At 39.4% G+C, this 10,649-nt stretch overlaps 2 protein-coding genes across 3 annotated transcripts; both read right to left on the bottom strand.

Moving 5' to 3' along the window:
* Positions 1 to 18: 18 nt before the first annotated feature.
* Cpr (Cytochrome P450 reductase) lies at positions 19 to 8,938 on the bottom strand. 2 transcript variants are annotated; one of them, NM_001365348.1, is made up of 11 exons: positions 8,679 to 8,938; positions 3,286 to 3,494; positions 2,955 to 3,147; positions 2,677 to 2,826; positions 1,848 to 1,972; positions 1,583 to 1,771; positions 1,275 to 1,513; positions 869 to 1,200; positions 546 to 807; positions 241 to 469; positions 19 to 163 (listed from the first exon to the last, which is right to left on the bottom strand). In NM_001365348.1, exons 2-11 carry the CDS (start codon positions 3,459 to 3,461, stop codon positions 19 to 21), a joined length of 2,040 nt encoding a protein of 679 aa, NP_001352277.1. In that variant the 5' UTR covers positions 3,462 to 3,494; positions 8,679 to 8,938. The 2 variants fall into 2 exon arrangements, with proteins under 2 accessions (NP_001352277.1, NP_001352276.1); NM_001365347.1 differs by lacking the exon at positions 8,679 to 8,938 and adding an exon at positions 5,800 to 5,959.
* On the bottom strand, positions 8,678 to 10,641 carry LOC113464977 (RAS oncogene family member RabX5). Its single transcript, XM_026817901.1, has 7 exons — positions 10,273 to 10,641; positions 10,034 to 10,203; positions 9,869 to 9,970; positions 9,741 to 9,805; positions 9,540 to 9,670; positions 9,273 to 9,477; positions 8,678 to 9,214 (listed from the first exon to the last, which is right to left on the bottom strand). Exons 1-7 carry the CDS (start codon positions 10,330 to 10,332, stop codon positions 9,153 to 9,155), a joined length of 795 nt encoding a protein of 264 aa, XP_026673702.1. The 5' UTR covers positions 10,333 to 10,641; the 3' UTR covers positions 8,678 to 9,152.
* Positions 10,642 to 10,649: the final 8 nt, after the last annotated feature.

Below are 10,649 nucleotides of genomic sequence, written 5' to 3'. Positions count from 1 at the left end.
TATATTAAATAACAGCATTCAACTCCATACGTCGCTCGAGTAACGTTTCTGTGCGTCCATTTTCTTTATATAATCTGCGGCATCCATCTCTGACATCTTTCCCTTCTCCATTACTACTTTCAATAAAATATTGTGCACGTCACGTGCCATATTTTTCGCATCACTAAAAACGAGTAAATTAGTTTCTTGAAGACTCTGTGCTTACACCGCGTGACTAAAAATTCGAAATATTCTACTGACCCGCAGACGTAGATGTGTCCGTTCTGTTCGCCGATGACTCTCCATAATTCGTCTTTGTTCTGCTCCAGTAAATGCGTAACGTACACCTTTTGAGACTGTTCCCTACTGAACGCAGTGTGCAATATCAAAGAGCCGTGCTTCACGTACTCATTGAGTTCGTTCTTATAAAGGAAGTCTTCGTCTCTCTTTCGGCATCCGAAATACAAAATTGTGTCTCCTACATCTTTTCCTGAGAGTGGAACATTTTCACAGATACGTAACTACGTCTGACCGCGTTTGATAGAGGAACGAGATGTGACGATTACCTTCCTTTCGCGCGAGGTCACGCTCCATGATGAACGCTCTGAACGGTGCTATGCCGGTACCAGGGCCGACCATGATTATAGGAGTCGACGTCCTGGGTGGTAAACGGAACTGCGACTTCCGCACGAAGATAGGAATGTAACACGGTGGGTCCGAAGGATGTTTCTCTCTGAGCCAACACGTGGTCACACCTTTGTTGACTCGGCCCGTGGGCGTTTTGTATTCCACCACGACGGCAGTAATATGGATCGAAGTCGGGTGTAGCTGAACAGATCAATCGAACGATCGATTAACCAATTAACCTTTTACTTAATCGTAGATTTACCTTAGGAGACGAGGAGATCGAATAATAGCGGCACTGTAATCTGGGCAAGAGTTCACAGAGATGATCCAGAGCTGGCTTCACGCTGGGAATATCTTCTAAGATGTGTACGATATTTCTATTATCTTGAACTATCCATTGTTGATACGCAGCTTTGCCTTCCGCAGTGGTCGAAGCCATCAGCTTCAACTTTTCTTTGTCCTTCGGATCGCTACAGTACTCAGCCAGTTCTTTAAGAACGTGAGTGCGCGGATTGCTAGTTATGTCTAAGTAATGAGTCAAGGCAGTTCTGTAAGAACACGGACAAGGGAACGGGTGCTTCTTCGTAGATTCCTCTGTAATACAGAAAACAATCTAATCAATCGAATCAAATATTGAACCAAGATCGTACATCGGTAATTTAATTTACCATCCGTATTCGTAAGAGTGATGACTGTATCTAAATCGACGCCGCATTTCTCTCCAATTTTGTTCACTAGTTCCGCGTTATTAACCGGGTACACCGCTAAATGGTCACCGGCTTCGTAACGTATTTTCGATCCGTCCACATCGAATTCTATGTGCATACACGATCTCTCCGATGTGGGCCCGTGAAGTTCGCGGTTCACTTTCACCGGAGCCAGGAATGGATTCTTCGCGTCGAACGGTCTACGGAAGAAAATCGCGATGTTCGAACCAAGCCATCACCGGAGCGATAAACGAATGAATTGAACGTACGCTCTTTGATTGGCAAAGGAATGGAGGCGTGCGATTTCACCGGTGTAAACACGGTCAGCTGGTAAATCGTTGTGCTCGGTGAGTTTGTATTGTCTTATGCTAACGTCTTCCGTCGCGCCCTCGATACCGAAATACTCGCATACCGTCGGCCAGAATCTATCCTTCCACGTGATGAAATCATCTTCTATACTGCAACAACGATTTGTTCGTTCTTTATTAAAATCGATGGAGTCCGCGGCTGTTAAACGCAAGATGATTCACGTACTTGGCATCGTCGTCTCCCAAGCCCAGCTCGAACACGCGTGTAGCGCCGAGTTGTTCTAATCTATGATCAACATATATCGCTACTTCATTATAATGTTCGTATGTTTTATTCCCGAGGCCGAATACCTAAAAAAATAAAAATAAAAAAATAGATATCTTCGTTATCTCGTCGGATGGGAAACTACAGTACGTATCTGCGGATTTAAATACCTCCGGGGTACATAACGTCGTGACTCGTTGCGCGGAGTTCTTGCGCGCATATTTAATCACGCCGTGCAATAGTTTATCTAATATTTTCGAGCTCATTATTTAAATAAATATTGTCAAATTTATTTGTTAGTACCGTTGTCGTTTGGATGAATTCAATCGCTCGTCGCGACGATTAATTAACTTTTACAATGAGGACAGTGAAACAGCGTACGCGCACTCTGCGATCGTACACGTGTCTGATTGTGGCCTCGTGGCTTACGCAACGTTCGCTACGCTGTTCCGAACGACGCACGATACGAGTGAAAAATTCTATTATCGTAAACGGTCTAATCGAACGTATCATTTAATAATACGGGTCGAAATAACAAATTCCTGTACAAGACAATTCGTATCACATGCAAAGAGAAAACTGAACTCTACTTCCACGTGATTTCCTTCAACAATTATTGTTTCTAATAAGAAGATGTTCTATTTATACATCATTCATTTATATGTACTCGTAATACTGAAGGTTAAAGAATTTCTCGTGAGTAATAACGCACGACCATCGGTCGTCTATCGGGTCGTATCTTTTAGGTTACTGACTACGGCACGCGCAGGGTAAAACGAATAGCACTCACGGCATAATTGAGTCCATTCAAATCGGCATCCCCATTTTTGAGCCAATCAACAAATTCCATAGCATTGTCCGTCGGATCACCCTCTCCGTACGTGGCTAAACAGAACACTGCCATACTGTTTGGAATTGTTTTTAGATGAATTAATTCTTCCTGTTGTAATAAATTACAGTTCCATAAGATCATCACGTAAATCGAAATAAATTAAATATTCTTCTAATCGATTCGACAAACTAACACATAAAATTTACTGAATGATTGATATAAAAATAAGCATGTACCATGTCGCATTCTTCCGGGTCAGCCACCATGCCTTTCATTTTATATCGGATACCCTCTTTCGCCAGTCTACCGGCGAACTCCTCTCCGGTTCCCGTTTGACTCCCATAAAATACTACCAAACTTCTACCCGAGGTTTTCAACTTCTTTATAAACGAATTCTCCGACGGCTGTACCGTGGGGAACAGCGTTGGCCTGATCAATAAAATTATTCATGACATCATAGATGAATTACCGCTGGACTGCAGATTTGATGCGTTTGCAGAATGCAAAGTTCTGTTGTCGCATGGAAATCTGCAGTCTGATCATCGCTAATAGGAAATAGATCATTACTGAATGGAATAGGATTTTGTAACAGGCGTGTATTCCTCTTGTTTGTTTCGTCTCAGCAGCCACCATAGCGCGGTTACCAAGAGAGCGACCAGGAGAACGATATCAAGGGAGCTGAAGAGCGGCTCCTCGGGTACGTCTGTCCTGACATTGTCCTCCAGAACTGGAGAACCTGCCATCCTTATCGCTTTAGGCTGTGACGCGTCTGCAGTCTGCAACGAACGAGATGCATCATATACTTAATCAGTTTTATCGATACGTTGCCTACCAGAATGATCGCTTGGTTTACACACTTTATTATTCATTGCCAAGTATGAATATCCGTTTTTACTAATGGTTCTTGTATTACCATATCTTTAGTTTCGTTTAAACTATGTACGTCATGTCAATTAATCATTATCAGTAGACTGCGGATAATGTACTTTAAAAAGGAAATTAAATTTACAGAAAAATATAAATGCTGCTTAGATGTATGGAGTATTAAATGTGCACATTCCGATGTTTCAAAGATAAATGAAATTTCTGTTTGAATACATACATTTTTTAAACTGATACTATAAATACTCTATTTTGCATAAAACTCCGCACTTTAGTTATCAGGAGATTTTTGTCTTGGAAGCGAATGAACGACAAATGACTCGTCGGTTATTTGCCTTCGCCGAACTTTTACGATCATTATTTTTAATGAGTTCTCAGACTTGACGGCAAATGGGTCATCAATCTGCCCTTGCCTCGTTATCTGGTTCACATTTGCGAAAATCGAACATAATTTAGATTAACTTTATCACGATACGAAGCTTCGTCTTTTAATTTCACATGATAATGTACAAGTTCAAGAATGAAAACTTGTTTGAATTAACAATAAAATGTTAGATCATGTTCATTGAGGAAGAACAAAATATCTCGTAGAAGTCTATTATCTGTTATCAAGGAATTGATGATATTAACTTTATCAAAAATCATCCAAGAAAAGATATCGATTGTAAAAAAAAAATAACGTAAATGCCTTCTTCCTCGAATCGTTATCAATTGTCCAGGCGAGATATTCGTTAGCATAACAGATTGTATGACTCATGTCGAATACCAAAATAGGTCAATAAAATTTAATAAAAACAGCATTACAGACAATTTCAAGCGTTTCGTTAATAATTCGCATCGGAGAATCTCTTAAAAGATATTTTTTCATATTATTTCCTTGTACGTTCTTCTTATTTCAGCTAACTAACAAGGAGACCACATGACTTTGGATATCGCCTTTAAAATGACAATGCGCTTAAGTGCAGTACATACCTAGTATTAAAAAAGACTATTAGATATCTTCAAAATGGGCTTTTATTTCTTAGATATTTTGATTTATAGCTTTTAAGCACCATGTAAGTCGTTCTGTTACGCGTATTACTAATACCACATGACGTAGTGAGTCACTAGGTCATGTAGCTTCCTTAGAAGCTGAGGAGCTAAAAACTTTAGTAAACACTATTACAATCGACGTTACAAGCTGATATTTGTCGCTCTAACGTAAACAGTTTATGAAAGAATGACTGCTTGATCACGTAAGGGATTATGCAACATAAAATCACATAATCCACTCGCATCACTATCAGAATATATTATGTATCATCGGCTGTATCATTTCCGTATTAAAATAAAGAGAACGAGACTTATTGTAACATGCAGGAAACTGCAACCGTGCGAATATTTCATCACTGATTGGACTGTATCATTGCAAAATAGATCTGATTAATCTCTTCTCTCTGATAAGTAACCACTTGGTACGGAAAAACAGAGCGTGATAAGTAATTGCCAGGCTGGTGACGTGGTCTGAAGATGGCCCCAAGGTCATCGCGAGTTTTCATTTATTTAAATACAGTCGTTCTTTTTATGAACTATTTTCCTGCCGACTCATCCATTTAATATCGTAGTCCGTGTCAATCATGATTTTTATTTGGTCAAGGAAACGAATTCCTAACGAGTAACTGGAAGTTTTCACTTTTAGCCTGATAGGACTCCAAGTCGAAGTATCCAGTCTTTACCTAACGACGTTCTATTATTCCTACATATCAACGATCTAGTTAGAGATCACTTGTCACGTTCGCACGTTACGTTGCCACGTTGAGGTGTATGTATATTCATCAAACAGACAATGGAAGTTTTTATCCAAACTCATTTGATTTACCAAATAAGCTGAATGACATTACAGTCACGTGCTTTCATCGTTTAACGAGTAACGTGATACCCTACGACCCAGCAGTCTAGCTGACATTTATCCTAGTTTTATCCTTAAGAGGAACTGTTCAGAATTATGATTCTACTAATGTAGCAAGAGTCTTCGGCAAACATTCTCGAGAGGAGTTTACTCTGTCCAAAAATAACGTGAACATCCTGTTCACATGAATCAGACCTTGGGACGTCGATCCTAATCCTACTAAATCCAAGTTTTACAAACCTAGAAGGAAACTATTTTCGTCTTTTATAACCGAAAGAGTTTTAAGACTCGAGACACTGACGGATGCTTACCGGTAAATCCATACTTGATGAAAAACCCTCGGTATCGATAGTGAGTCCAGTTGGTCAAACGGCCAAACTTGTCCGAGTTCACAAACCGATCACTCAACTTATTTACGTTTGCATAGAACGTAGTGCATGCGCGACTGACGGGCGCGTAACTGCCGCGAAGCCGCGGATCGGAAGATCCAAAACGCGTGCACACACACAACATTGACGTGTACGCAGGCGACACGGCAGGGAAAAGCAGCGAGTCATCGCACGTCCACACATCATTATATATATATATATATATATATATGTATGTATATCCTATATACCTGAACGCTCGTGTACGCGTGTAGCTTAAGTGACACAACAGTTTGATGACGTGCGACGTCTGATTGTAATTCGCACTGATAATAGCCAAACTATGAATTGACGCTAGTTTTTCCTGCGAAGAAAATTGAATAGCAGTTACATAAGAGACGAATGATTCTTCTTTATTCCGTTGATAAAAATCCTTTTTGCTGTCGTTCATGAAGGAACTGGGTTAATCAAATTAATGATGATAAATATAGAACGATTAGTTCTTTCATAATGAGATAAGCGTATCGCTGTATAAGATTTGCCCTGGGAATCATTTCTCATCAATTCAACGATCACACCTACGAGCAAAGAAGTTGTATTGTTTTCAATTGGAACTAACAATAAGAGAGAATATAACTGCGTCACGATGAGTATTAATTAGAACATTATCAGCGATAGGGTCGATCCGCACGAATGGACGAGTGTTTGTAACCGTTATCGGCCTCGTGCAGAATCATCGAAAAATAGAAAGCCGAGAGGCGCCGTGAAAGTTATTAAATGCGGTGGAAATTCAAACGGGAATTACACGCGCGAATTTATCTTCGGAGAAAGCGAAAGGTAAAAAGAAAAATGAGTCATTGGTCGTGTCGAATGCATCGTATCCGGTCGCCTACGTTATTGTTTTACACAGTTACGTGAGAATGATGCGAATTCTGTTTAACAGTCAGAATTAATAGATGATTCGACTTCGACACCTTTATATAATTAAAGCTGCTAATAGGATCACGTAAGCCATACATAGTTTTGCATTCTCGCGTGATAATACATGGAACAGGAAAGACGCTCTCTTTCAATGTATGTATTGCGATTATAATTGACATAAACGTCGACCATATTTCTATTCCGTAAGAGTAGAGAAAGAGGAAGCTCTGTTATAATTCAAACGTGATAATGTTAATTATTATGAGCCACGTGAGGCGTTACGTTGATGGATTATCATAGAGTACTTAGTATGCAGCCTAAGCATTGTTCATTACGACAGTGATTATCAATAAGCTGATAGAAACGAGTGTTCTTGGACGTCGCATCAAATAAAGGAGGAGACTGCGATATCGTTAACTCGTTAACACTGTGTTGCCATGGCCAAGGCCGTTCATGAATTACATAAACTGGGTCCCCTTTAAATTCCGCTCAGCCATGACTATGACCTCACAGAAATGATACGCGTATATGTGAATCAAATGTGAAACCGAGACAGCCTTCGTACAATTCAACCATGACCTTACATTCCTTTCTTTTCTTCCACTTTCCCTCTCCTCGATGTGCATCCAAACTTTCTCTCGTACAAATATTTCAATCCCTGCCAGAATTATCTCCCTTTTACAATACGCTCGTACGTTCCATAAAATGGCCTGTCGGAAGTAAAATTTGTCTAGTCAGTATGCGAAAGTGCAACGTGTTTCCTTCTTACAAACCGACGAACGAGAGGCGCTCAATTTCAATTCCCATTACGCAATGCATATCAGCCAGCATCCAGTGTAATAATTGTCATACGCTGATACATCAACTCTGTATTTAATATGTATAATTCGACTACCAACGCTGTCATTATCGAACACGAGCTATCCTTGTATATTGTATATTGTATATTGTATATATATTGCACAGCAAGAAAAATTTCTCATTACGTTTTATCTTACTTATGCAAGCCTATATGAAATTCTTTTTTAAACAAACTTACACGTTAATTTTCATTCTACAAACTGACTAACGCGTTTAAACGCGATAGCAAGTTTTGTTTCCGAACGGCTCTGAGTCAGAATAAAGTTCACCTTAAGATTAACATACGCGTTCATTAATGCTCAGATATTATGTCAAATCCGGTTACTATATATCAATTGAAAACAGGTGTCGACGTTTAAATGATCAACCACGCAGCATAGTTAATTATTATTATATTACCTACTTAACGACGTAATGAAATTTCAACAAGCTATCGTCAGCGAATGCTAATAACAAGTTTCAGTAGGAAATTTTCTAGATAAAATTTTCTACAATGACGTTTTGCCATTGGATCACAGGGAACTGGGTCTTCCGTTCACGATCTTTGATCTCCGATGTATTATTCAATTCACCTGACTTTAAATTATTACTTAGCCACTTTGCAATGGAAAAATGTAATGAAACCTGTATTGAAAATTAGACACTGTTTCAAACATATTTGCATCATCGTCGTTAAATGAATTCGATTACCAAACAAATACTAAGATCATCGTAATGAATAATATATCATAATCTGACATTTGTATGTAACTACACACGCATATTAATTTCGTTAATTACTTATTTAAAAATACAAGCGTATTATGCGATAATACGTAGAAGAAAAATATCATTTTCAAATGTTTTACTGTAAACATTTTTCAAAGAACGAACGTAGGGAGGATTAATATGAAAGGCGAGCTAACGTGAACGAACGTGGATGCACGAAAAAACTGCCGTTATCAACTTTTATTCATCCTCGAGATTTCTCTCGATCGAGGATCATTCAACCAGCCTAACTACCGTGGCCACCACCTGTTGAAATGCACCTTGGCGCTTACCTGGGGAACCGTTTTCGAACGAGGAAACGTTGAATCGCTAACAGGAATCTTCTCGGAGGGAGTCGCGTCTCGGTAAAAGTTGAGGAGACGGAATAACCATGTGACAACACTTTACATCGATTCGGCGTCCCGTTCGGTGCGTTGCACTCGTGCAAAAACGACGTAACCGCACTGGTTCCAGTAATTCCACCACTGCTCGGAAATTTGTGTGTACGTGACCGCCGCACACCTCGGCATCGAACACGGGGAAACAAGTGGCTTCTTTTCACGAAATAACGCGTGCTCTCCTCAACAACGTCAACGGGGAATTCATTCAGGAGACTGTTCGGTAGAGGACGCTTTGGCCCGGTCTCCATTTTACAATATGGCGACCATCTGGCTTGTTGCATACTTTGAGAGCCTTCCGCTTTCTTTTCCGCCGAGTTGCATCGAGTTCAAATGATACAGGGAAGGGTTGGCGAGTTTATTATATACTCATTTACAATCAAAGCATGCATTCCTTTTCCTGACTTTCATCTCCCTTCGATCGTTCAGCGCTGAAACGGAAAGAGAAACTTGCAATCCCGTTGAAATAAAATTTTTCTATATACGTACTTATCAAATCTGAACCAATCGTGATTGATGCAGATCTGCTTTGTAGTTCTTGTAAAATCATAGCATGAAAGGATAGGACAGCTACTCTCGAAAATAATTCTTTGACACCATCTCCAGTCCTGGAGGAAACGGCCCAAAATTCGGCTCTCATTTTCTTCGCGACTTCTCCCCCTCGTCTCTCCATGATTTTATACACTTGATCAGACTGAAAACAATTTTATTGTTACATTTGTTTTGTTACTCTTTTCATCGAATTCTATGATTTACCAATAAATCTCGTTTCGTGCCTATCAAAAATATGTGATAAGGCTCAGTGTTACTTCCAGCAGCTTCGTTCAACCATTGCTGACAGTGTCTCAAAGACATCAAATTCGCCAAATCGAAAACGACCATGATCACTAAAAATCAATTTTCCAATAATTATCTTTCTTGGTTGTGGTGTTATAAAATCGAATTTAATTAACGTACCATTCGCGCCTCTGTAATAAGAAGCAGCTATGGATTTAAATCTCTCTTGACCTGCGGTATCCCATCTAAAAAGAATTTTTTTTTACTAAATATGCAATTGTAGATTTTTAGTAACGCAGGAAACGTACATTTGTAAATGAAATGGTATCCCAAGGATGTCGAACCGCTCCACTTCGAAGTCCACACCGATCGTCGCCTTGTAATTGTTGTCAAATACTTTGTGACAAAACCTGAAGACGATGTAACACTAACTTTTAAATTTGCTTTTATACAATTGCATGTAATTGAATTACCGATTTACTAAACACGATTTTCCAACTGAAACGTCACCGATCACGATCGCCTTCGCAATTTTCAACGTTATACTTCTCGTTTTACACGAACGTTTGACGATTTCATCAAAATCTCGATCGTCGCTGTACTCCGTCATTTCGGACGAGAACGGTGGCGGCCAATTTTCAATCTGAAAGTTTATTGTAGAGATTTATGAAGGAAAGTTTAAGAAACGTAATGATAAATAATTGAAACGTACCCGTCTGTCTTCACGAGCCTCTTCGATCATTTTGTAAATCGCTGAACGCGTTTCCAGCATTTCTTACACTGTTTCTATCAAGAAATTAAACTTGAAACGGGAACTTAATTACGCGGGATACGAAGTACGATCACAGCAATCAACACTGACGAACTTAACCTCTCGTATAAAGTTTAAACAACTCGTTAAACGATTTTTGAACGTCTAAAAAATTGTTTAAGCGAAAGAACTTGTACACTAATCGACGACATGAGTAATTTTGAAGCGAACGAAAACACTGGTTGCTACGACAGGTGTTCCTTGAATTTTCGTAAACGAATCGAGTCGCAAAAAACGTTACCTATTAGAGGAATTACAATGATTATATTATTTTATAA

This window comes from Ceratina calcarata, unplaced genomic scaffold (genome assembly GCF_001652005.2).
Source record: "Ceratina calcarata isolate Rehan_Ccalc_2016 unplaced genomic scaffold, ASM165200v1 scaffold71, whole genome shotgun sequence".
NCBI classification, from domain to species: Eukaryota; Metazoa; Arthropoda; class Insecta; order Hymenoptera; family Apidae; genus Ceratina; species Ceratina calcarata.
This window is presented reverse-complemented; position numbering and strand designations above follow the sequence as displayed.

Excerpts from the sequence above, each read along its gene's own strand:
- Cpr (NM_001365347.1), bottom strand. Across the intron at positions 1,772-1,847 it reads TTGGGAGACGACGATGCCAA|TATAGAAGATGATTTCATCA; the intron begins GTACGTGAATCA and ends TCGTTGTTGCAG. Across the intron at positions 470-545 it reads TGACCTCGCGCGAAAGGAAG|GAAAAGATGTAGGAGACACA; the intron begins GTAATCGTCACA and ends TTCCACTCTCAG.
- LOC113464977 (XM_026817901.1), bottom strand. The coding sequence starts at position 10,332 with ATGCTGGAAACGCGTTCAGCGATTTACAAAATGATCGAAGAGGCTCGT. Across the intron at positions 10,204-10,272 it reads AGGCTCGTGAAGACAGACGG|ATTGAAAATTGGCCGCCACC; the intron begins GTACGTTTCAAT and ends ATAAACTTTCAG. Across the intron at positions 9,478-9,539 it reads GCACGAAACGAGATTTATTG|TCTGATCAAGTGTATAAAAT; the intron begins GTAAATCATAGA and ends AATTGTTTTCAG.